Raw genomic sequence first — 25,313 nt, 5'->3', positions numbered from 1 at the left:
ATAAACTGATGTCATTAAACTGACTTAAATTGTTTCATTAGAAGTACAAGCAGTAGGCCTACAAGCATGTGCAAGCAGCAATTTTTGTGGTTGTTGTTGTTTTGTTTTAAATTTAAATTAATTAATTTTAAGTGTACAAAATAGAAAAAAAGCAAAAGGGAAGCATTTCTTCCTGGGGTCCTACCTTTATCTTTTTGTACACAACTCGTACTTTCTGAAGGCGAAAAGCTGGTCAGTTCGTCCAGCACTAAACAGCTGATTCACACATATTTCTCTGCTCTGTTCTCATAAGATCTGCCAAAACAGTTGGACAAATTACTAACCTGAGGTGAGAAATCAAATGCAAAGTTGGAAAACAAACAATATAATGGCATGATTAGAAAACCCAGGTGTGTAACGTTAACTGATGTTGAAAAGACTTCAAATTGACATCAAAATACAGGACAAATTTACAAATCAAACGGAAGGCAAAAACTTTATATGAAGTTGATTTGATGTAAACTAAACGTCAAACATCATATTAGCCTACGTATACATTAAACCAATTTCAGTGTAGGATCATTAACTTTCTATTTTTACACAACTGACATCGGAAAAAAAAAACAGCCGCCCAAACTTAATTTAAATTGATGTTAGTGTTACAGCATCTTGATCTTTTATACAATAGTTCAACAAACTGTAGATAAAATGTTGTTAAGCTTACGTTTTAAACACAATATTTTAATTTACTCTGCCAGCGAAAAGGTAACCACAGCGAACCGAACGTCTCCAAGCAAAACATAATTGTGACGTTCCTGAATGAATCAGTGATTTGAACGAATCGGTTCAATAATTCAAAGACTTGTTCACTTTCGTCACCTACGGCTAAATGTTAATTGACTCGTAATCAGAAAGGGCTTACCATAATCCACAGACTGACAACCTGTATATGTTTTATTCATTTGTGTATTATTTAGAAGAAAATTTACATTTACAATCAATTTGATAAATGGTTTGCCTTGAGTTATCAATCTTCAGACTAATTTGAACCTTTTGGTATAATTAATGGAATAAACGCCACTTTCTTTAAAAAAACTGGCCTTGATGAAACAGGCAGTGAATCAGAGTGTTTTTGTACCTGATTACATAATTTATTGAAAAAAATTAAACCTGTATAAACTCACAGGTTTTATGTGAAAGAAATAGAAGGGGATCATTTAGTTCAAGAAAGATAACAGCCTATTTCATTTACATTTAGTTTAAAATCCCATGATGCTCAGGCCAGCATGACCTAGCCAACCTACAACCTTATCTCACCTAAATGAAGCATACCATTAACTCAAATAATATATATATATATATTTATTCTAAATGGGTGCACCTGCACTATCAAATAGGAGCTTATCCTGGTAACTATTCTTGTCTGAATAAAATGGGAGAAAGTCAGTATGATGGATGACCAAGGAACAGGCCCTCCCACGAGACCAGGCTGGCGAATAATCAATAGACTGGCAATGTGGCCTAGCTGGAGGGCTGCATATCAATCATAATGCACAAGCCTTGTATTCTGCCATCATCTCATTGACAGCACACAGTAGGCAAGGGACGAGTTGTCTCATCTATTACTTTTGGCAGATAGACCGGAGCAGCTGAGCTGACACTAAGGACTATCAAAGTGGGAGAAACACTCACCATTGAATGGGGTAAAATAAGACTGAAACTTAGTAAAGTCCAGAGTGAGTTGAAGAACATGGAGAAATAGAGACGTGTGGGTTCCTTCATTCCTTCCATTGACAAAGAGGAGTGTATCCTCATCATCTATGTAATTTGAGAGGTTTGTCCTGCCTAAGTCCTCTCCATTGCTTCATGCCTCTCACAAACAGATGCCATCCATGCACTGTAATCTAAATGTGGCACAAGGACTATCAACACATTGCTCTTGTCAGTTTTCCTTCAGTAATGCTTACAAAAGACTTCCCTGGTGGGCCTTCCTCAACTGTGGCAATTTAGGGCCACCTGGTGTTGAAAACCAGTTAGGAATTTGCACCTGTTTGCCACATGGGTTCTTTGAAACCTCCTTGTGCCAAAACCAGAGCCGTTGGGTGAGGAAGGGAACAAGGTGTTCCTGTGCTCAAAACAATCATATGTCAAGAGAATCGATTAGCAGAAGTGCTGATCCGCAGCTTGTTTACATTTCATTTGATGAAGTGTTTTTGTGCACCTATTTTAAACCCACATGTTGCTCTGTCCAACAGTGTATACTTGTCAGGAAATAAATGTTTTGATTCTAGAATAGTTTGTATTAATCTATCAAGGTACTTGAAACAATGCTAAGGGATTTTAACATGCTGACTAATGTCACATTTCTTTTTGATTTTCTAGAACATATCCATGTTTGACTTCATTCCATAGGTGGTTTTGGATTTTTTTAAAGTCGTTTTTTTTTTTTTCAAACAAATACATACATTCTTATATTAAACTTCAAATATAGGATACCCTAAGGATTTATCAAAAATTGAGGTGCTATTAAATTCTTGGGAGTTTATGTTGATGAAACTTCCGAGTTGGAGGGAACAAGTTGATTAGATGAGCAAAGAACAAATAGACCTATATTGACGGGTATAATGAGGAGGGTTATGTGTCTTACTACAGAATGTCGTCTTACGCTTTACTGTAGTTTAATTTATCCATCTTTCATATTGTAATATAGTTTGGTCGAGTACTTTTACTATATATAAAAAACATTAGCCTTCAGAAGCATTTGATTAGGATAGCAATCCAATCAAATCTTCTTTGTTGAACTTCAGATCAGTTTCTTACGATTTTTCTTAAATGTGTTTTCATGTATAAATTATATTCAAGTGAGGGGAACCTCCCAGAGCAATTTAGAATGTTTTTTAAAGTAAATTCACAGGGGTTACTTAACACATCATTTTTCACCTTCCTAAAGTTCTCACTTGTAAAGGTCTTTAAATGTTATAAAAAAAAAATATTGATAAAATTTTAGTGCCTTTTTGGGTTTTAATGCATTGTATGTACCATATAAGGTTAGTTTCTGTATTTATAAAGGTGTTGTTCGTTAAGGGTTGTGTGAGTGCACTCCCTGCTAAAACTAGCTGATTATGGAGAAGTTTTGACATCTACTTTAGTTGACTAAAGCTGTAACAAACTTGACAGGCTACATCCAGTTTAAGTCAACCATCCAGTGTAGGCTGGCAACTCCCCAAGCAAGAATGTCATTGTCAACGAAGTAGTAAAACCATATACTTTTATTTCAAAAACGTCAAACAATACTTAATACAACAGAGCATTTCATCTTTACCACCACCCCATTTACTATGTATAATTTCAAGGAACTAAGTCTCATTTATGCTAACTTCTTACCCTTTTGTTAAACTGACACTCCTACTTAAAATGACTACGCATTATGCGTTCTCACCTGACCAGGTTACACATATCCTTCTCCATTGTTCTTCAGCAGCAGTCCTCAAGCTCCATGGGCAAAGCAATTCAAACAACACTTCTAAAAATCTCATTTTTAAACTTACACTAATTGTAACTTCAAAACTACATGTATAAAAACTAGACAAATACAAGCAGCATCTGCGGGCACGTTCTATGTATATTTTAACATTCAATATCTTTAATTTTATTAAGGTCATCTTGCAGTACCCAGGTGAAGGAAAAAAAAAAAAAAAAAGGTATCCTATGCATTTTTGGTTAATGAAAACAAGGTGTTTATAGAGTATGAGGCCTTTATAGTGCCAGCTTTATTTTTTTATATATATATATATATATATATATATATATATATATATATATATATATATATATATATATATATATATATATATATATATATATATATATATATATAAAGCTTCCTTGAAAACCTCAGCTTAGTGTATTTGCAAGTATTTGTCTCTGATACTGGTAAATAATATCTGAATGCATTGTAATGTACACATTAATGTTTAATAAACACAAAAGAACATGTCAGATGTAACTTAATTAACAAATTTTAATATTTAATACAATCAATATTTACATAATTTCTCAAAGTAGATCAGATCACAGGAGTTGCAACTCTGAGTGCGTGTAGATTTACATTCAAACATTTACCACAGTTACCCTGCAGCGATGAGCAAGCAGCCATGCGGCTTTTCCCAAGGCTCTGGATGGGTTGCACAGACAGCTGAGATCCACCGAGGAGGATCAGCAACCTGTAAAAGTCTCCCAAAACACACATGCATCCGTTGGCAGAACAATGCATGCACATTTCTCAGCAATTACACTGCGACAACACGCTACTGCAGCGCTCTTACACCGCGTACACAAAGGGTGGAGCGTGTTTACCTGCTGGCCACGTGGTGGCGGCCTTGCTGGCGGCGGGGCGTGGTGTACACGTCATCACGCAGCAGTGACGCAGAGCGTTCCGCCTCCCTGAGTTGGAGTCTGCGCAATGCTGTGAGAACAAGGAGAGCCGACAAATGAAACCACATTCAACTCGTAACATGCAACTCAAAAGCATTGTGTTGGAACGCCTTGGCTTCAATACATATTGTCTGATACGATTTCATATTTGTACAGGGCTAACAATGAAGGCACTGTTTGCACGCACTTATTACTGTCTTATGCGTTCACGGCTGCCCACCCAGTCGTCTCATTCCGACGAAGTCCAAGTCAGGTTTCGGAAAACGCGTCAGATTTCATTCCTGTAGAACACGTTCTCGAAGTCTCTCTGTTGGAAGTCCAAAGATCTGTCGTAATCAGAGTCCGACATTGAGAAAACGCTCTCATCAGATGATACATTAGCGTTATTCTGAGTTGAGAAATCACGGCTTACATCACAAACATATGATAGGTCAGCGTACACCAGGTCCATTAGATACTGTGTTGTGTTTCCTGGTGCCATGGCTACAGACGGTACGTGACTTTGCTTCCGCGTGGCGCTAGCTTTAACGTTACCGTCGACACGGCCCGGACTCAGCTGGGGTCTCCTGGCCGACCAAACGCGGACCTTCCGCCTCCTTTCTCCCATATTTGCACGCAGAAAAGTCTTCTTTGATTTTGACCACTTTTTCTTGAGATCAGACGCGGCCTTGATGTCCTTCTGGAAGTTTCCTTTCATTGTTGTAAATTCAAGACACATTACCAAAAAAAAGGTTAGTCTTTGGTTGCCAAAAAGTAAATGATTATTAAAAAAAAAATCAATGATCTAGTGGTTAAAATAGAAAACCACAAGCTTTTAGGTCCCAAAGAAGCTCACGCTGCTTACTCTCCAACGATCCAGAAAAAAAGTGGCTGAGTAACGTGTGTCTCACGTACTTAAGGAACTTACGGAAGTGACGTTTTTCGCTTCCAGCGAATCAGCTTTCACCTTGTCTTGTTCGGCGCTGTTGAGTGGTGATCTGATATGAACACAGTGCCCCGTTGGCAACTGGTGGTCCTTTTCAGCAAAATTATACCAGCATGAAGAAAAACATTTTGTAACTTTATAAACAAACATACTAAAAATGTAAATAAAATAAAAAATTATATATATAAAAACAAGCCTTTTCACATGTTAATGGGCCTAGACTACTGAATAGTTTGTAAGAGTAAATCACGAATTGTTTATTTATTGATTAAAATGCTTGGTTTGACATAAACATGGGGCAATTTTGCATATTTCAGATTACATAAAACTCCAAAACAGCATGAAATGACACTGATGACCACAGCCTGATAGTTCAGAACACGATCTTGTATTTAACGGCGCTGCTTTTCCTTTCTTTTCTTTTCTGTCCGAACGTGCTAGACGGAGATGTTTAACCGATATCTCATAAATAGGCTAGCGTTCTAAAGAAATGTCACAATATAAATTAAATATATTATAACTATCGTTGAAAAGCACTTAAAATGGTATCTTTTTTAAGTGTTCTCTGTGAAAACGGCCTTTTAATTTGAGACAATTTGTTCTGTGTTAATTTACATTAGGTTCGGCCGCAGTCACTGTTTTGGGGGAGATTTGAAAAATCACTTTTTGTAGTGAACAACATTTCTAACAATAGCAACCCAAATATGTATTTGTCCTTCGACATGTGTTGGTCATTTCCCAAACAAAAGTGTTTTATATTGCACACTGAAGCTCCATGTAGACCGCTCCCAGACGTAAACACTACGTCCATGTCGAAAGTGTAAACATCTTCTTGAACTTGTCTCTTGAAGCTCTCTGCTGCCATCTTTGTATCGGAGATTCTTACGAAACATAAAATACATTTATTTGCGGAACAAAACTTAGCCGCGTCTGCCTTTTTTTCCAGAAACCCACCCAAATGTGTGAGACGTTTAATATTTTGACCCTACATACAAAAGCTCTCTCATTAAGCAAAGTGTCTTGTTTGTATCGAAGGGCGTGCTTGCATCTCTGCACCGCCATTTACAGTCCAATACAGCACCGCCAGCAGTTTTAGTCCAACAGTTTCGGGACTCGAGTTAGTAAACATGACAAGTGACAATGTAAAAATGAAAGAGAGGACATCTAGTCCTATCTTAGTGAGTATGTGCTTTTTTGTCGGTTCTAACTTAACGTGACGAGACAGAGACAACGACAGCTGACACAAAACGGGATGTTTTTCGCCTTCCTAGCGATTAAAATATTATACTTTTGGCTGAATTTGTAGATAAACACATTTGTGGTGCTTTAGTTTACACGAGGCATTATTATAACACCCAGTTTTCCACGAGGGTGCGTATATATACAGTGTGTTGTTCTTGAACATATAGTATTTTTCATAATATACTATTTTCATGCTGTAGGTTTCTCCATCAATCTGGATTTGACTGTCGACCATCACTAAACCATTAATTCCCCTTTCTGTGAAACTACAGTTTTACGAAGAAACGATTTGAAGTCATTTTATCGTCTGTAAACAAGCACATACTAAAAGGTAGAAAACAAAAGGCTTTTGTTAAGATTTACAATAATAAAGAATGTTTGTTTCAAATATTTCATTCTACTGCGATACGATGTGAGCAAACCAACAGTGTTGTGCATATCTGCAAAAATGTTTCCACATTATTAAAGATTTACGGTATTAGAGACACTTTAATTACATATTTATACACTACGTTTTTCTCGGACTTTTTACATTGTGATTTCACAGCAGTCCAGTAGGTGGCGGTATGCACACTCGGACCTCCATGAATCAATAGCAGAAGAAATTAACATAATCCCTCCATCTTCTCTTCTAGTGCCCTTCGCTCGTGCACTAGCGCCATGAGTAGCGCACTTGATGACTCAAAGACAACAGACGCAAGTATGGACCACGAACTTTACACTGTACAGAGTCCCTCTGATGACATCAAGGATGGCCCAGATCATGCGGAATTCATTTATAAAAGTGAGTAGCAATTAATTGTATGCATTTAAAGTCCTAATGCATTTAATCAACTGTTTTATTTTAGCAGTTCAATACTGAGCTGGCCAAGTAAATGGGATGCATGCATTATACAAATCACGTTACCTACCGTTATTAATATCTGCATTTGTGATTATGTGTGTGTATGTGCTTCAAGTGTCAAATGAAGAATTCGTTAGATTCGTGAAGTTACGCGTGACCAATGACTCACTTTTCACTGGAAAGAGAAATTCTTCAACTTTGGCTTATAGGTAAACCAGTCACCACCAGCTGACAGTTAAACATGCATACACACACATTCAAGTCCTTGCACCTATAAAGAAGCATACAGTTGATGTTTATGCCAACAACCTGCAGAAATTAGTGTGTAAAGTCTGCACATCTTTCTGCCATAGGGCCATCTTGAAAGAGCTGGGTCTCCAGAGGGAAATTTCTGCCAGCCAGGCCAGGAGGAAATGGGAAAACCTTAAGATGAAGTATAAGGTATGTTAATGCCTTGTCGACTATCTGCTATTTGTTGACTCTGTCCCACTGGCCTCCAGCAATTCACATTTAGGATATTGCCCATAATTAGCATACCTCATTCAACTTATAGGTTCAGGACTTCATGAACCTTTCAGTCTTCCGATAGTGTCCTCTAAAGGTTTTAATTTATAATCTTTTTTTTTTTTTAATAATTATTAGGTATTACATATTTTTTATATATTTCATAGTATATTACAGATACATTTATGCATTTGAATGATTGCATTATATACATAAATAATAGCACACACACATATAGTAAATATATAAGTAATTATTTTTGTGTTATTATTATTATTATTATTATTATTATGTGTGTTATAAACTTACAAATAACAGCAATTAAAATTACACAAAAAAGGAAATTTGAATATTAAACACCACAATGTCATCAAATATGAATGTAATTTGTGTGTGTGTGTGTGTGTATATATATATATATATATATATATATATATATATATATATATATATATATATATAATTTTAACATTAATATGTATTTCATATTTTCATGAATGTATTTTATGCATTAATTATTTTTTAATTAAACTAATTAAAATTACAAATTAAAATTACATTTTAATATTAAAGATCAGAATGTAATAAACTTTATATATAATTGATAAAAATATATAATAAAATGTAAATAAATTATTTTAAAAGTATTGTGCATGAATGTATTATGTAATGTATTATTTACACAAATTAACTAAATGTGAGCCCGGACCTCAAAACCATAAGGGTAATTTAATCTCTGATTGATAATGTGAAAGCTGAATAAATAAGCTTTCCATTGATTGTGGGGGTAGTCGTGGCCTAATGGTTAGAGAGTCGGAGTCGCAATCTAAGGGTTGTGACTTCGGGTCCCGGGCCGGCAGGAATTGTAGGTGGGGGGAGTGCATGTACAGTTCTCTCTCCACCTTCAATACCATGACTTAGGTGCCCTTGAGCACTGAACCCCCAACTGCTCCCTGGGCGCCGCAGCATGAATGGCTGCCCACTGCTCCGGGTGTGTGCTCACAGTGTGTGTGTGTGTTCACTGCTCTGTGTGTGTGCACTTTGGATGGCTTAAAAAGCAAAGCATGAATTCTGAGTATGGGTCACCATACTTGGCCATATGTCACGTCACTTTCACTTTTGTTAAAATAGGACAATTTTTGCCTGAGATACATCTAATTAAAAATCTGGAATATGAGGGTTCAAAAAAAATGAAAATATTGAGAAAATCACCTTTAAATGGAACGTGATCTTTACTTAATATCCTAAAGATTTTTGGCATGAAAGAAAAATAAATAATTTTAACCCATTCAATGTATTGTTGTCTATTGCTACAAACATACCTACTTATAACTGGTTTTGTGGTCTAGGGTCACATATGTCATTTAGTTTAATAAACATAAACATCCAAACTTCATAAAATATCAATATTATAATTATTCACACACATACTGTGTTATTACTCTCTACAACCCTGTCCTCGTTTGTAAGTCGCTTTGGATGAAAGCGTCTGCTAAGTGACTAAATGTAAATGCAATCTGCATGATTGAGCACTTTGCTCACTATTTAAACTGTTTGTACCTGTGTGCCTTGTGTGCATCAGGAAATGAAGAATCCCCCACCTGGCGTCTCGGTGAACCCCACTAACTGGCCGTGGTTCTCCCTCATGGACGACGCCATGGAGGGTAGACTCGCGGGAAGTGAAGTCACTCTAGACACTTCCACAGTGGGCGACGATAGCGAGTATCGGCCGAACAACACCTCGCGCAAGAGGAGCAAGAGAGCGCGTGAGCCGGACAGAAGCGAGATCGAGCTGTTCGTCGAGGAGGATGATATGATGTCTGAAGAGATGGGGCGAGACAGGGTCGAGCTGGACAGAGACAGGGACGAGATGGAGCAGGAGAGGGCCATCCTAGAGAGCGACAAAGCCGCTATTGAATATGAGAGGATGGTCCTGGAGCGGGAAAAGATGGTTTTAGATCGAGAAAGAGCGGGAGTGGAAAGAGAACTCGCAGCATTGGACCGAGACAGGGCCTCTCTGGAGAGAGAAAAGGCCGCTGTGGAGAGAGACAGGGCTTCTGTGGAGTACATCCGAGCTCAGCTGGAAAAAGAACGAGCGATTCTTGACAGAGAAAGGGCAAAGCTTGAACGAGAGCGTGCCATACTAGAGCAGCAGCGTGGGATGGAAAAAGAGGAGCAGACGGCTAATTTGAACGATAATACAGAAGGAACTGACACCTCGATTCCTTTAGTGATGGAACCAGCTTCCTTAGAGAGGAGGCAGAAATTCCTCAACCTGTTTGAAAAGCTCATTGAGAACTTCTAAAATGGAACTGAATGTTCTGAATGCGAACCGTTATGTATATGTTATTATTTTTGTACACCTTCTGTTTGAAGTAAAACCGTTTTCTGTTCCCAGAAGTGGATTGTGCTGTGTTACAGTGATTGGTTTTGTAATGTTAATAGCTATGCTTGTTTAACAGAGCGATAAGTGTTGCTTTCATGCCTTTGAAGCGGACAATGAAAATGTTAAGGCACCTCTGTTTTGTAGAGGTCATCAGAAAACTTTATTCGGTGTGATTATTTCCATACAAAACACACAATGCTAATATTTACCCCCCAGCCATTCTCAACCCCCTCGGCTAATACAACAGTTCTGAAATGTTCATTTTGAAGGCCTTTGGTCATAACAACAGCTTGAATTGTGATATTCCAAAATTTTTGCAGTTCTCATAAAAAACAGAAAACAGCTTATATATATATATTACAGTACAGACTTTACAACAAATTCATCGTTAGACTGCTTCTTTTATTGCATTAGTCAAATTTACCTTTCAAAAAATGAAGTGAGCGCCAGCTTCAATTAGGTTATGCTAATTATGATAAACATTTGTTAAATTCTATATGAATATTAACAATATTTCATTTACAAAACAAATATATTTAAACAATTCGGGCTGGCTATTGCAGCTAACCCCAGACAGGCAACCAGCACAGCACACAAAAAGAGGGTTTTTGTGCGGCTTGGTTCGTATTTGCACTTGTAAATTAATGACATCTTGTTTTCCTCAAAGGTTCACTAGTATTTGATAAATAAAAAAAACTTTCGGAGTTATGCATGGTTCTCTGTTTCTCTAAAAGAGATTGTTTACGAGGCTAGACACATATGTGTTTGGGAGACGTCATAAATCCAGATCCACCTACATAATGAAAAGTATGCACTGTGTAAAAAGGTAGAAACACAAGCAGCGTAGAGTTGGAAGTGTCCACCAGAACTCCTGTGAGAGTGTGAGTTTATGTATTTATGCCAACCTCCTTTAAATACAGCCATTCATATCCAAGTGTTTGCTTGGGCCCAAAGTAAAAAAAAAAGAAAAAGAAAAAAAAAAAGGAGAGAGAGGTACACACAGAGGAGTTTTGATGCATGTGCATACGTGTGAGTTTTGTACACGTGCATTTGAATGTGCGTTTTCTCCGCTTAAATAAGGGCACCAATGGGGATACGTGGCAAACATATGTAGGCCTGTGGGGTTCTGCTGAGGTTGATGGGATTACCGTCCAGGCGAACGTCCTCTAGAGCATTGCGGATGTAATTCAAGTCATGTGGATTGCAGAAGGTGTCCTCATGCATCATTTGGATATTGTTATTCTGAATGAAAAAATGGAGAATGTTTTCAATGTAGCATTCAGCAAAGATGTCAATGTTCATTAAAGAGCACTAGGTAGATCACCAGGAAGACTTCTTTAAAGTAAACTAGCTCTTTAAATTAAAATCTATGAGTAAATGTTAATGTTGCAGTTAGGTGGCAAGTGTCATAGATGTCCACAAGGTGGCGCTAGTGAGGTGGGAGTACAGGTACCTGTAGGTGCAGAGAGCGCAGACTGTCAGGCAAAGGAACCGGGATGTGGTTTATGTTGTTGTCCGTCAGGTAAAGGTAAAGTAGCCCTGGCATGTCCTGGAAACAGAAAACATGAGCTGATGACAATTCTATCAAACTAAATAGAATTTAGTAATTATCTAAGGTACATCAACACAGCTAGTAATAGCAGCAAATCCCATAGAAAGTGGGCATTTTTCTGCTGTCTGTTTTTTCTCTTATTTAAATGAACTGTAAGTTGTTCCCTCAGGTCTGGATGCACAACAGTAGGCTATCACAGGATCAAGGAACACTATGCAATGAACGCTTACAAAAGAATGGGTTAAGAATGGGATAATGCTTTGCTATTAAACTCCATATTATTGCTTTTTTTATACCTTGAAAGCTTCTCTCTGAATGCCAGTGCTGCCCAGGTGGTTGAGAGAGGCATCAATAAGGATCATAGAGTGTGGCAGAGCAGGAAGTTGTCTAATACTATTCTCTCGTAAAACCAACTCCTCCAGAGCAGGAAGGCCAAAGAAAGCATCATCATCAATCCAGGAAATGCCATTGCTAGTCAGATCGATCCTCTTTAATTTATCTTTATGACAACAGAAGACAAAAAGACCATTCACTCAAGTTCATGAAAACATCAAATTCATATTTTAGCATCGAGCTAACATTATCAAATGTTGCTTAAGCTAACAGATCTGGTTATGAAATGTAGTGAGACAAACTGCTGTCTATATGAACTCTAGGCTTCAAGTAAACAGTAATTCATTGCCATTTGGAACCTATTTTAAATCAGTAATCTGATGTATTTTTTTCTGAAACCAGATATTCAGCTAGAAAAACATATAGTGCAGAGATTGATTTGAATATTTCATATTGACTTGAATTAAACAATGACATGATTAAAACATTGACTGTCCCTTTGATGAAACACATACTCAGGTTGGCGAAGCTAGACTTGCCGATCCTAGCAATTTTGTTGTAGCGGGCATAGAAATGAGTGGTTTCTTTGGAGAGGGGAGGAACATGGTCCAGCTTCAGGTCATCACAGTACACAGATCCGACCAGGCAGGTGCAGAGCAAACAGGTACCCATACCTTACCACCAAATTAACCGGTGGTATTCAGAAGACAAACACAAATACACATTAAAACACAGAAACTGTACTGATGCATATGAATGTGGCCACCTGTTTGGAGACATGAGGCAAATAGTTTTTACACTTTTGTATCATATTGTTAAGAGACTAAAAAGGTTACATGAATGTGCTGTATCCAATCCTGCTCCCATAGGGCCACTTTAGTGCAGACACTAGGTGCTTTTGCACAATGTAGTTCTAGGAACTAGCCAGCAGGGTGTTTCCTGGTTTCATATGCACCGGCACCTGGAACTCTGAAGTGGCCAACACCAACATCTTTATTCACGGCATATACAAATGTCAACACCCGTGAATGGACTATGCCTTGATCTGAGTTGTTTTTGTTGTGTGTTGAGGGGTTTCATGATAACGAAAATTGAATGTAAATGTACAATTTATGCGATTGAAGAGCATGAAAATCAGATTAAGGATGTACTTACACCTGTCCTGTTTGGTTCGATTGAATCAAACTCAAGTTTGTTTCCCCCTTTGTGTGCAGATCTTTTGGGCATGTGTGAATACAGCATTCACACTCGGTTCCACACCAAACAACTGTACCGAGACCCATCTGATTAGGTTACACACAGATTCTGGTATGGCTGAATGGATGAACCAATGAATGGATGACTTTAAGCACACATGTGGTTTTGTTTATAGTTTCTGTTTCAGAAAGGGCAACGTGAAAGCAAACAGCTACAAAAAAATACATAATAATAATCAACATTGAATCTGGTCCAGACCAAAACAAGTGGACTTTCCTGGTGTGAATACACTCTTATGTCCTATGACAACTTGCAGTGTTACATATCATCGAGGCTGAGAAAAGAACACAATGCTGCAGACAACAAGTAAATGCCATCATTGTTGTTTTCCATGTTTATGGAGTAAATATTTTTACACTGCTTTTTTAAAAATGCTGGGTAGCTGGTGCTTTGTATGCATTTGGCCAAATGCCGTACATGTATGTCTCTGGTAGTTCCTATAGAACTGTTTTAGACCCTAATCTAAAGTAGCTAAGATAATTTTGTTCCCCCAAACTGAGTTTTTACAACTAAATACGTTCCTAGTTCCAGCTATGTGATCACGCTAAATAGCAGGAACTTCCGACATTCGTTCTAGGAACTATGGAAAGGTTCCTCTGGTGTGAAAGCCCCTTTTAGCTCCATTACCCAAATAAACACACCTAAACCAATCAAGGTCCTCAAGAGGACTAAAAAACTTACAGGAAGGTGTGTTGGAGCTTTTCAGGATAGTGGCCTTCCAGGAGCAGGATTGGCACCTCTGCACAATATTGCAGAACAGAACTTCATAGTCATACCTAGGTATCTCCGGTAGCAACAGAACTTCAGTAGATATACTGAACAGGTCTTAGAACTACTGAGGATGCATATTATGAAATAATTTCAGTTGCCTTCAGAATTATTAAATACAGGTGAAATACTGACCTGTTGTATCTATGTCAATATCAGGTACCCCAGTCCCCTCCAAGGGAGTGGTCGGGGTAGTTAGGAGTATCTCCTCCTCTTGTTAAACACAACAACATGAAGGTGTTAGGTGACAGATTAGCACATGGACAATGGCACAAGACAGACAGTGAGTAATATTGACTCTGAGAAGTTATAATGATTATTATTGTTATAATGAACACCAAAGCAAATGAACATACATTTAACCAAGGTTAGACAGTTAAATTAAATATATGGGGCTCACAGAGGGAATAATATCAGGGAATTGGTAGAAAATGCTTAGATCCTAGGATTGATGGGTGCAACAATGAGTTCAAAAGTGATCGCAATTCTTGCTAAGCTTTTTCTAAACTATTCTTCTAAACATGACTCTAGTAAGTTCTAACCAACACTACAAGATTTCATAGAAGTGTGTAGTATTGATATCATGGTACTGACCTTTATCTAAGTCGGGTATTAATATTTCGTTTGTGATGACTGGGGCCTCTGTCACCCCAGACTCCTCTGGGCTCCCAGACTCTCCTGATTCCAAAGTTACCTCGGGCTGTTTAGACTCTTCGGGGACCCTAGGCTTTTTTAAAACAAATTCAACATCAAAGGGTCCAGGCTTTTCAGGGACCCCAAGCACCACAGAGATCTCAGGCTCTCCAGATGCATCAGGCAGCCCAGAGATCTCAGTCTTTCCAGATGCCTCAGGCGACCCAGAGATCTCAGGCTCTCCAGATGCTTCAGGCTCTCCAGATACCTCAGGCGACCCAGAGATCTCAGGCGACCCAGATGCCTCAGGCTCTCCAGAGATCTCAGGCGACCCAGATGCCTCAGGCGACCCAGAGATCTCAGGCGACCCAGATGCCTCAGGCGACCCAGAGATCTCAGGCGACCCAGATGCCTCAGGCGACCCAGAGATCTCAGGCGACCCAGATGCCTCAGGCTCTCCAGATACCTCAGGCAACCCAGAGATCTCAGGCGACCCAGAGATCTCAGGCTCTCCAGATGCCTCAGGTCCTCCAGATGCCGCAGGCATCCCAGATGCCTCAGGCTCTCCAGATTTCTCAAGCAGCCCGGAGGTCCCGGAATATCCGGAAACCTCTGGCACCTCAGAGAGCCCAGACTCTCCTGACAGCTCAGGTACTCCAGAAGCCCCAGACTCTCCTGATCCCTCAAGTACAACAGAAGCCACAGGATCTCCAAGAACCCCAGAGGCGGAAGGCTCGCCTGACAGCTCAGGGAACCCAGAAGCTCCAGATACCAAAGAGATTCCAGACTCTCCAAAATCCCCAGAGGCCTCGTGTGGAATGTTTTCAACCATCAAGTGGAGCTCCTCCTCTTGTGAGAGACAAGGTGGGGTAGCAAGAAGGAAATTAGCCTCCTCAAAAGTAGACAAGATAAAAGCAGTGCTGGCAATGATTATGAGCTAGCCATTTTGGATCAAAATTTTAACAGATACCAAACTATTACATGGTTGTGAATTACAGATCATGATCCCTTGCTTTAAAATCCTCAGGAAATACCTCGCCAACACCTCTAACAAGTAGAGACCATAAATTGTACTCCATCCACAGAAAAACAAATATTGTGCTAAAGTAATCAAGACTCCTCTCAAGTTATACTATTTAAAAATTAAAGGGATATCTAATATGCACTATTTAAAGGGATATAAGGCATAAGGTTACTGCCCCAGTGACAAGCAGTTGTACCCCTAAAGATACAATTTTAAAGCATTTTTTATTCTGAAAGTGTAAATGTATAAAGCAAACCAAAGTTCTGGGTACTGACCTCCACCTGAGATCAATATTATGCCTGAACCAAAAAGCCCAGAGACTCCAGAACCAAGGTCCTCTGAGTCCACAGAACTTGATATGTCCCCAGAGTCCCCAGAACCTCCAGAGCCCAAAGGCTCTCCAGAACCGGACGCTTTTTCATCAAGTAAGTCTCCAGAGCCCGAGTCACCAGAACCCGAAATGTCCCCAGAAATCTGAAGGATGTCAATGGGCGTCAGACGAAGCTCCTCCTCTTGTTCAAGACAAGGTTAGGTGTTAGAACAGTTATTAGAATTAGAATTACACTTGGAACCATACCATATGGAGTGGTTCAGTAAGTGAAGAATTTAATAAGATGCACAAAAATTGAAAGTTAACAAATTATTAAGACACATTTAACCAATCAGATTGCCAGTTAAATGGAATGACAGCATGATGAAATGGTTGACAGGGTGGTAATAACAATTAGTAGTGTGTGCATTTGTCCATGAATAGTACAGACCTCCCTGTGCACTAGGGCCCATCAGAGTCCCTGACTCCCCAGAGCCCGATGGAATATGCTGAGGCTTTATGGGTAATTCATTGTCTTCACTCCCCTCAGCTGTCCTCCTTTCTTCAGGCTCCACATGCTCCACCTCCTCCTCTTCTTCTTCCTCCAATGAGGCATGATGTGAAGGATCAACGTCCTCATCAGGTCTCAAGGTGCCAATCTCTATCTGCAAGAAGAATTTAGGTCAGTACGCTGTACTCATTTTTGTTGTTATAAGCCCTAACAATGCCTTTTTGGACTGCCAATGGTTTAAATAATAGTGGTTTAAGCATGCTAAAGCAATTTAAAGTTCTGGTTTAAAAAGACTCCAGAAAACAAGTAAAACATAATTATCTCACTCTGTTAAGGCATCCAATACTACTTCTGGAAGGAGTACTTGAGTTTAGCTCCTACCTTGAATAAACACAACTGAATCAAAGTTGTGATTATGACTAAAAACTTCAAGGTAGATTTGTTGGGGCAGATTGGAACTAAAATCTGCACGATATTTGCCCTCCATGCGTAGGACTGAAAACCCTTGAGCTATACTGAACTGATTCACACCACATATAATAAAAAAAAAAAATTGCAGACACGTTAACACAAGATTGTGACAGAAACAGTTTCAGTAAAAGGAGAGCTTCAGTAAAAGGTGTTACTCAGCAAATGCCTGTCCCATTAGAAGAGAATAGGCTTTTCACTGGTATTGCCCTATGCATTCAAAGCTTTCAGAGTCAGCCTTTTCCTTATAAATGCTAATTGTTGGAAGGTGTGAGACAAATTACAGATCATACTGATGTGCTGATTTTTAAAACTATCCATTTTTCATTTCTTTTACTCTGCAGATGTTGTAATGTTGACTAGTGTTATCAGCTTTTTTTATATTCGATTCCACTACAATCCAGAGTGGGGAGCTGTGAAACCATTCACTGTCTCATCTGCAAGCAGCTGAAATTCTCTAGAAATGGTCCATGTGGAACCAAGACATACATGGTAGCAGAAAAATACATATTTCTGCACATCTTCTTTCACGAGTGTTGAAATAACTCCAGAGATGTATCTCGGTTGTCTCACCGAATGGCCAACTTGAAGCTTTCATACTAAATAATATATTTAAAAAAAACACCATTAAGCTATAGAACAGTAATTTCATTCAAATGCACTACACTATTAATTTTGTCAACAGTCGGATATGGACTGTCAGCATAGATTTTGGCCATTTGCTGTAAAATGGCCAAAATCTATGCTGACAGTCCATAAAACAACAGGCCTTTGAGAGGCCTTGCTTAGAATAAGCTTGCTTTTTCATACAAAAAAAACCTAGCTGAACACGCAAAGCCAAAGGCTAAAGGGATGGCTAAGAGGAATCAACCATGTGTAAACAGTTCTTGTGACTCAGATACCAGGATGCATGAGAGCTTTCTGAAACCCCTACCAAAATCTGTTGTACAGCAGCCAGGCCTGTGATTCACAAGCCTGTCAGCATTTTGTTCTTCAGACAAAAAGAGTCAACAAAAGAGGATGTTATAAATTAATGTATATTGAATAAATGTTGTTTAAGTTTGAAAGTATCTTTTTTTTGTTGTGGAAGCAATGATACAATTAGATTTATGGTTTTACATAAAGGGGTCATTAGATTGAACTGAAAGTTAGTTTTATTTTTTCATCATGCCAGGACTGATTTGTAAAATAGAGAAAAGCAAGCATAAAAATGTCCAAATATACATAGATTTTATTGCAACTATACATAAAGGATTCTATGATTTCATACTTTTTTGTCGACATAGCTTTTGCTTTTCCAGAAACCTCTAGAACTGGTATATTGAGTATATTATAAGTCCAAACTTTAGAGCCCAACATTCATATGGCATCAGGAGCAACATTTCAGCAGTCACTCTAGAGAGAGTAATATAAATACACCTGCACATACATTATATGTCCCTGTTCATGCATGCATTTACACAGACAAATACAGGCATGCACCTAAGGCACCTAGAAGCACTCTTACATGTACAAGCAACTTCAACAGAGTCTTAACATGTACTCATATGTAAGATAAAAGTTATACCAGAAATCAAAATAAACAACAATCCTGAAGCATTTCTTCGTAGCACATCTGAAACAGTTTTTTTCTTAATAATAATAACAATAATAATAATAATAATAATAAAAACTCTCCCGATGGTGAAGAACAACAAACATTCCCTCACTTTATGAAACATTCATTATATCCTGAAGAGTTGAAAATGAAGAGCCTTGCACATGGAAAATGAGTTGTAACTCACAAGTGTGCTTTTGATTGTGGGTTTAACTACATAATGTTCACATCAGGATCAAGTTAAGCCTCTTGGCTTCAATGTAATTCTTCTAAAAACTCAGCTTGGTTTGTGCCAGTCAAACATAGTTTTAGCCCAACTTTTTTCCATGCTGAAGATGATGAACTGGTTGTTGTTGTGTCATCGTTTTACTGAATACATTTTTTCATACCCACAGCTTAACGTCTGGCTATTAAACCTCAGTGTACAACTCAGTTTACAACAACATTTAATACAATAAAGCGTGTAATGTAAATGTAGTTTAAGAATTGACAACCAACTAGACAGAAAACTTGATGCTTTGAGCTACCACCAATGATAACATTGTGCATCTAGGCAAAAAATATCACTTAAAGGGATAGTTCACCCAAAAATAAAAATTCTGTCATCATTTACTCACCCTCATTTCATTTCAAACCTGTATGAGTTGCTTTCTTATGCTGAACATAGAAGATATTTTGAAAATTGATGGTAATCAAACAGTTGGTGGTTGCCATTGACTTCCTTTGTTTTTTTCCTACTAGGGAAGACAATGGCAACCAACAAATGTTTGATTACCAGCAATCTTCAAAATATCTTCTTTTATGTTCAGCATAAGAAAGCAACTCATACAGGTTTGGATCGACATGAGGTTGAGTAAATGATGACAGAATTTTCATTTATGGGTGAACTATCACTTTAAGTGAAGAAATCTGACAAGCACAAGAATGACTAGTCTTGTACAACTATTGATTTTGAGTGTATTTCAGTACAGTACAAAATGCCAGTGTCTACCACTTATTCCATAAGGTTTTGCCAGTGGAAAATTCAGCTGAGAACATTTCACATTCAACAACATCTGGTCTGTCCATAATACCGATGATATGTCCAAGAAAAGTATTTCTTACATTAAAAAAGAATGATAAATCAGTCTGAACTTTGTTGCACCAGTATGCCTCTGTCCAAAGTCAGCTTTTTAATCAACGTACAAGAACCAAAACTAACCTTTGAATGCAAATTCAATCAGCAAATGCTTTGTATCATAAATAGGTTATTTACTGAAAATGGTGGTTCTTATGAAGTTTCTCTTCACTGAGAAGGGACGAATATTTGTAAGCACAGCCGAACACTGAACTGAAATCAGAGAGGATGAGTAAATACAGGCCCACATTCCCTCAGTGACCGACCCCGAAGCACAGCAGCTGGGTTAAAACCGGTTTTTAAATGGAAATCATAAACCAAAGACTGACATAGCTGGATACTATTATCCCCAGGAACATTTGGATCAGCAGAGCAAATGAAAAGTTGTCAAACACCCTGCAGAAATACATTCCTGCATGACTATTAGAACTGAGTCCAATGCTTGAACATTAGCCATCTCAACAGACTGGTGGAAACTAATGAATATGCAGAGAGAAAGGAATCAGCAGGCACGGTCCAAATATGAATAAAGCTTGAGTCAAACATTTAGATGAGACATAAACTGGAAAACAGTTTTACATTTACTTGCTTGTTTGAAAGGAAAGAGTTCATGTACTCCTTTATGGAAAGTAAAGCTGCAAAAATGGGGTCATCCCGATATTAATGAATGACTCTCTCACCTGTGGTTCATCAATTCCATCATAATAGTCATAGACATCATCGGTATCCACATTCAGGTCTAAATCCACATTGTTGTTGTAGAATTTATCTAGTTCTGCTTGTCGGACGTATCTGCGGGGAGAGGCTGCCACCACACACAGGACCAGGAGTCCCCACATCAACCTCAGCGTTACCATCTTCCTGCTAGACATAGAATCAGATGGATTAATGTCTTAAAATGTTAATGTATAAGAGCTGCACTAGAGTTAGTAAACAGAGGACAAGAATGGCTTGTTGAATATAGCAAGTCCACAATATATATAGTGACATAACCTTATAACATTTCTTATATTTGTTACTCTGGACAACAAAACCAGTCTTAAGTCGCTTGGGTATATTTTTTAGGAATAAAAAGTGGGGAAGTTGTGGCCTAGTGGTTAGAGAGTTTGACTCCTAACCCTAGGGTTGTGGGTTTGAATCTTGGGCCGGCAATACCACGACTTGGGTGCCCTTGAGCAAGGCACTGAACCCCCAACTGCTCCCCGGGCGCCGCAACATAAACGGGTGTGTGTTCACTGCTGTGTGAGCACTTTGGATGGGTTAAATGCAGAGCATGAATAATGAGTTTGGGTCACCATACTTGGCTGAATGTCACTTCAATAGCCAAAAAAAAAAAACTACTTCTATGGGTCAAACATATTGATTTTTCTTTTATGCCAAAAATCATTAGGATATTAAATATAAAAGATTATAAAGATATTATGTACATTTCTTACCATAAATACATCAAAACTTAATTTTTAATTAGTAATATGCATTGCTAAGAACTTAATTTGAACTGCTTTAAAGGAGACTTTCTCAGTATTTAGATTTTTTTTTGCACCCTCAGATTCCAGGCTTTTTAATAACTGTATCTTGGCCAAATATTTTCCAATCCTAACAAACCATACATCAATTGAAATAAATTTTAAATATTGACACTTCTGACTGGTTTTGTGGTCCAAGGTAACATTTGTGATAATTGAAACAAATATATATCACACCCTCAGGAGATTAATTTACATTTTGGGACAAGAGGCATACATATCTTAAAATCAAGGATTTGGCTCACCAAGTGCTATTTATACACATCCATTCTTTTTTGGGTATATACATACATATTTATTTTGGGGTACATAAAAAGCAAAGATAAATTAAAAAGCAAAATTCCAATCAATAGTCTATTGTTACCTTCCTTGCATTTACATTCTCTGCATGGTTCTGTGGGCACAAGTATAAAGATGTTTTTGTGGGACATACATTTTTAAGATTGGGTAACTTAGTGTTCATTACAAGGGTTTAGAGAGTAATACTGAAATATAAACCTCTAAAGTCTTTAACTTACTTGCAAGAGCCAAAATGTCACCACATAACGCTGCAGCCGTTTAGAAAGCATTCAATGACTGCTTTGTGTGTTAAAGTTGAAAGGTCACAGGTGTGATGCCTGACATCACAAAAGGTTTTTTTTTAAACATAATGATGACATGGAAATTTTCTTTATATATATATATGTATATATGTATATATATATATATATATATATATATATATATATATATATATATATATATATATATATATATATATATATATTAAGTTATATATGGTTCCATGAAAAACCTTTAAAATCCGTTTTTCATTGCACAAAAGGTTCATTTAGATCAATAAATATTCCATACAATAAGACTTTTTTTTATAGGAACTGTTCACTAAAAGGCTCACAAATGCATACATATTGAAAGTAAGTAAAACATCATATTCACATTGTGATTAGCTGACCCAGAGGAAATCTGCAGATGTTTTTTCGGTTGTCTATGCTGATTTTGGTGGAAAATTCTGCTGACTGGATAAAAGTCTGGGATTAGAATCCACATGGCCCTAATCATAAGTTCTTAATAACTAACAATGTCCATATTTCTTTCTCATATTTTGTTGTCAAACTCATATATATATATATATATATATATATATATATATATATATATATATATATATATATATATATATATATATATATTTGTTCATTTATTTTTCTCCAACAGTTATCGTCATTAGAATTTGAGCTAATTTGAGATATATGAATGATAAGAGGCTCACAGGAAAGCAATGACCAGCTGGAGTGGAGGAAGAGCAGGGTGTACTAGATGGGCAGACCATGGTCCTCGGGGTGAGACGGAGAGAAAAAGAGAGAGAGAACTCTGACAGAGCCCCTTTATGAGTGTCTGACTCTACATTCAAGTTCGAAATTCCACCGAGGTTTGTGGACAGCATGCCAATGAGTTACAATCTCCCTCTATCTCTCTTTCTTTCATACACATACATATCCACGTAACTCTCCATGAAAGGCTATCTTGGGGCAGCAGCTGCACTCTAGAAACCGCTGCAGTTTTAGACATAAATCAGTTCCCTGTGGGTTTCTGACAGCCAATCAACACATGCAATCACATCACATCATGAAGAGAGATTACATAGTGGTGATATCGATTAGAGTCGCAAACTAGTTAAGTCTGTATCTATGAAAGAAAAATCGTCTCACAGTAAAGCTTCAGTGTACCAATGTCTGACAGCTTCATCTAGGAAATGCTGAAAGAGGGACTATCCTGCACACAGAGCTTGGCTTTTACACACTCTCAACAGTGTTTGCAGTGCATAGACCCCGTGTGAGTATGTGTTTGTGAGAGCTAACTATACCAATGTTGTTTTTGGCTCTCCCCGACAGCATTCCACATACTCATTGACTTTACAATTTCTTCTTCTCTAGTGGTTCTGCCAATATTGCCAAATTGATGACTTATTTACTTCCAATAAGTCGGATTGCATAAATATATACACACACTGTAGCTTAATTAGACACATATTACATGCATATCTGTTAAATTTCCATCTGTTTGGCGATTACCGATATAATAAAGTAAAGTTTCTATAATATGGCCCTTGACCTAAACGCATTTCCAATGACCAAACATCTCTTGTCTGTAACAGTATTTACAGCTCTCCTATCACATTTTCAACAAATAGTCATATTTTTATTAATAAAGCTTAAAAATTAAATAAAAAGCTTTACATTTTCCGTCACACAAAACAAACCCCACAAATCAAGGAATTTCAACAAGACTGTCGTCATTATCAGAAATTTCATGAAGATGATGGAGAATGGAAGTATTATATCATCAAGCCAGAAATCCACAAACAAAATGGAAGAAGAAAAAAAAATAGCCTCAGTAAAGTAGGTCATGTGTACTTGAACTATTTTAACATAGCAAATGTGCATTACTATTGCAAGAACTACAAGATTTATAAAGAGACCACGGTGTTCAACCAATCATATACAAGACAAAACTGTAAAAAATGAAAGCCTCAGTAAAGCCAATGAATTGCATTTTAGCTTTTTTAGGCTAGCCAAGTACCACTGAGGCTAAGAAGCAGAAGGGACCCCAAGAAGCCCTTAGGTCCAGTCCCTGCTCTAAAGCATAGCAGAGGATTAAGAAGAACATACAGTAGAACCCTTACCTCTTTCTCCTCCTTTCCCAAATGGTCCTGTTCTTCAGCTCGGACAGGCAGAGGGTTGGTGGGCCTGGCCAATGGCAATGGGTCACTCACGGTGAGTGTGTATCTGTGTGTGGATACTTCTGGATGTGTGCGATGTGTACGTGTGCACACACTCCCAGAACCCTGTGCCCTACCTGTCTGTATGTGTGAAGGTAAGAAGTGAGACTGAGAAAAGGGAGAAATCGAGTTTTGGTCGCATCTACAGCAGCGCCCACCCCATACCACACTGCATCACACACACACACACACACACACACTGAACGGACACAAAAGTTGCACGCTGACAGACCCCCAACTGCGAAAATCCTTTAATCCCTTACAACCATCTTTCTTTTTTGTTTCCTGAAGAGACACATAAGTTATTCAGTCCTAAGTCTGAGATATTTGTCTTCCTTTTCCTGAGGTGAGCATGAGGGGTACTCTGCTTTCATGTAGGGATCTGCCGGGCCCCGGTGCACAATGGGCCCTCTGTGAGGCTCCTCTGTTAGTGCAATGCTGAGAGGTAGAAAAGGCCTCCATTCTCCTCGACGCCAGGATTTGGTGCTAAAACTCCACAACTCTGCTCAGTCCCTCTGTGCAGAGATGCACTGCAGAAAACCTGCTAACCTATCAGGAAGTGCCGTACAAGTGCCCGCTTCATGTTCGGTGGGATGTTTTTACAGGCCTCAGTCAATTTTTCCATACTAATTCTCTTACTCTGCGATTCAGTAATCATATTTCTGCTGCCGAGTCGCATGAAATAAAAATCCAGCATTAGCCTATTAAGCACTGGGACTGTCGAGCAATTCAGATTTTTAAATAACATCTGACACATACTGCATTTTGTTTCAGTCTCATTGACATGTTTGCATGTGCCTGGCAGTCTTACTGACCACTAATCTCACTTCGTTTGATTATATGTGACAGTTATGGGTGTGCAAACATCTTTTATGTGCTACTATCTGCCATCTTTAATTAAATGTAATATGCAGCTACTTATTTAATTATTAATAAATGATTTACAACATGTTTTATATAGTTGAGCTTTAAGGCACACCAAATGCACCAGGAAGTTCCTTAGCTAGACGCATCAATATCCGTGCAAACCTACTGGATAGTGCCAAGGAAATCCATTTACTTGCACAATCAATTTAAGCTGCACAGCCCTGCACTGTGTAGTGGAGAACTTAATATAACAAGGT

General features: G+C 38.2%; 2 protein-coding genes and 2 long non-coding RNA genes across 15 annotated transcripts in view; 1 reads left to right on the top strand and 3 right to left on the bottom strand.

Annotated features, from left to right (window-relative positions):
* LOC113065519 (uncharacterized) overlaps positions 1 to 3,784 on the bottom strand; it is a 48,138-nt gene extending 44,354 nt beyond the window's left edge. For all 7 annotated transcript variants that reach the window (XR_003279047.1, XR_003279046.1, XR_003279049.1 and 4 more), the window contains exon 1: positions 185 to 3,784. This is a non-coding gene — a long non-coding RNA (uncharacterized LOC113065519). The remainder of the gene's footprint in view (positions 1 to 184) is intronic.
* A 196-nt stretch (positions 3,785 to 3,980) lies between these two features.
* Positions 3,981 to 5,287, bottom strand: LOC113065512 (uncharacterized). Of its 2 annotated transcripts, XR_003279043.1 has the most exons (3): positions 4,826 to 5,287; positions 4,601 to 4,739; positions 3,981 to 4,444 (listed from the first exon to the last, which is right to left on the bottom strand). It is a non-coding gene; the product is annotated as an uncharacterized LOC113065512 (long non-coding RNA). The 2 variants fall into 2 exon arrangements; XR_003279042.1 differs by having other exon boundaries at positions 4,601 to 5,287.
* A 1,090-nt stretch (positions 5,288 to 6,377) lies between these two features.
* Positions 6,378 to 10,328, top strand: LOC113065503 (SAFB-like transcription modulator). Of its 2 annotated transcripts, XM_026236794.1 has the most exons (6): positions 6,407 to 6,516; positions 6,781 to 6,911; positions 7,216 to 7,364; positions 7,540 to 7,633; positions 7,778 to 7,865; positions 9,511 to 10,328. In XM_026236794.1, exons 3-6 carry the CDS (start codon positions 7,241 to 7,243, stop codon positions 10,231 to 10,233), a joined length of 1,029 nt encoding a protein of 342 aa, XP_026092579.1. In that variant the 5' UTR covers positions 6,407 to 6,516; positions 6,781 to 6,911; positions 7,216 to 7,240; the 3' UTR covers positions 10,234 to 10,328. The 2 variants fall into 2 exon arrangements, with proteins under 2 accessions (XP_026092586.1, XP_026092579.1); XM_026236801.1 differs by lacking the exon at positions 6,781 to 6,911 and having other exon boundaries at positions 6,378 to 6,516.
* A 1,029-nt stretch (positions 10,329 to 11,357) lies between these two features.
* On the bottom strand, positions 11,358 to 24,380 carry LOC113065472 (epiphycan-like). Of its 4 annotated transcripts, XM_026236726.1 has the most exons (11): positions 21,929 to 22,022; positions 21,775 to 21,804; positions 20,565 to 20,748; positions 16,643 to 16,856; positions 16,157 to 16,393; positions 14,819 to 15,706; positions 14,360 to 14,437; positions 12,715 to 12,873; positions 12,163 to 12,365; positions 11,768 to 11,863; positions 11,358 to 11,556 (listed from the first exon to the last, which is right to left on the bottom strand). In XM_026236726.1, the coding sequence occupies exons 2-11, from the start codon at positions 21,783 to 21,785 to the stop codon at positions 11,386 to 11,388; spliced, it is 2,241 nt and encodes a 746-aa protein (XP_026092511.1). In that variant the 5' UTR covers positions 21,786 to 21,804; positions 21,929 to 22,022; the 3' UTR covers positions 11,358 to 11,385. The 4 variants fall into 4 exon arrangements, with proteins under 4 accessions (XP_026092511.1, XP_026092529.1, XP_026092520.1 ...); XM_026236744.1 differs by lacking the exons at positions 21,775 to 21,804; positions 21,929 to 22,022 and adding an exon at positions 24,094 to 24,380 and having other exon boundaries at positions 20,565 to 20,745; XM_026236735.1 differs by lacking the exons at positions 21,775 to 21,804; positions 21,929 to 22,022 and adding an exon at positions 24,094 to 24,379.
* Positions 24,381 to 25,313: the final 933 nt, after the last annotated feature.

This window comes from Carassius auratus, chromosome 4 (genome assembly GCF_003368295.1).
Source record: "Carassius auratus strain Wakin chromosome 4, ASM336829v1, whole genome shotgun sequence".
Taxonomy (NCBI): domain Eukaryota; kingdom Metazoa; phylum Chordata; class Actinopteri; order Cypriniformes; family Cyprinidae; genus Carassius; species Carassius auratus.
This window is presented reverse-complemented; position numbering and strand designations above follow the sequence as displayed.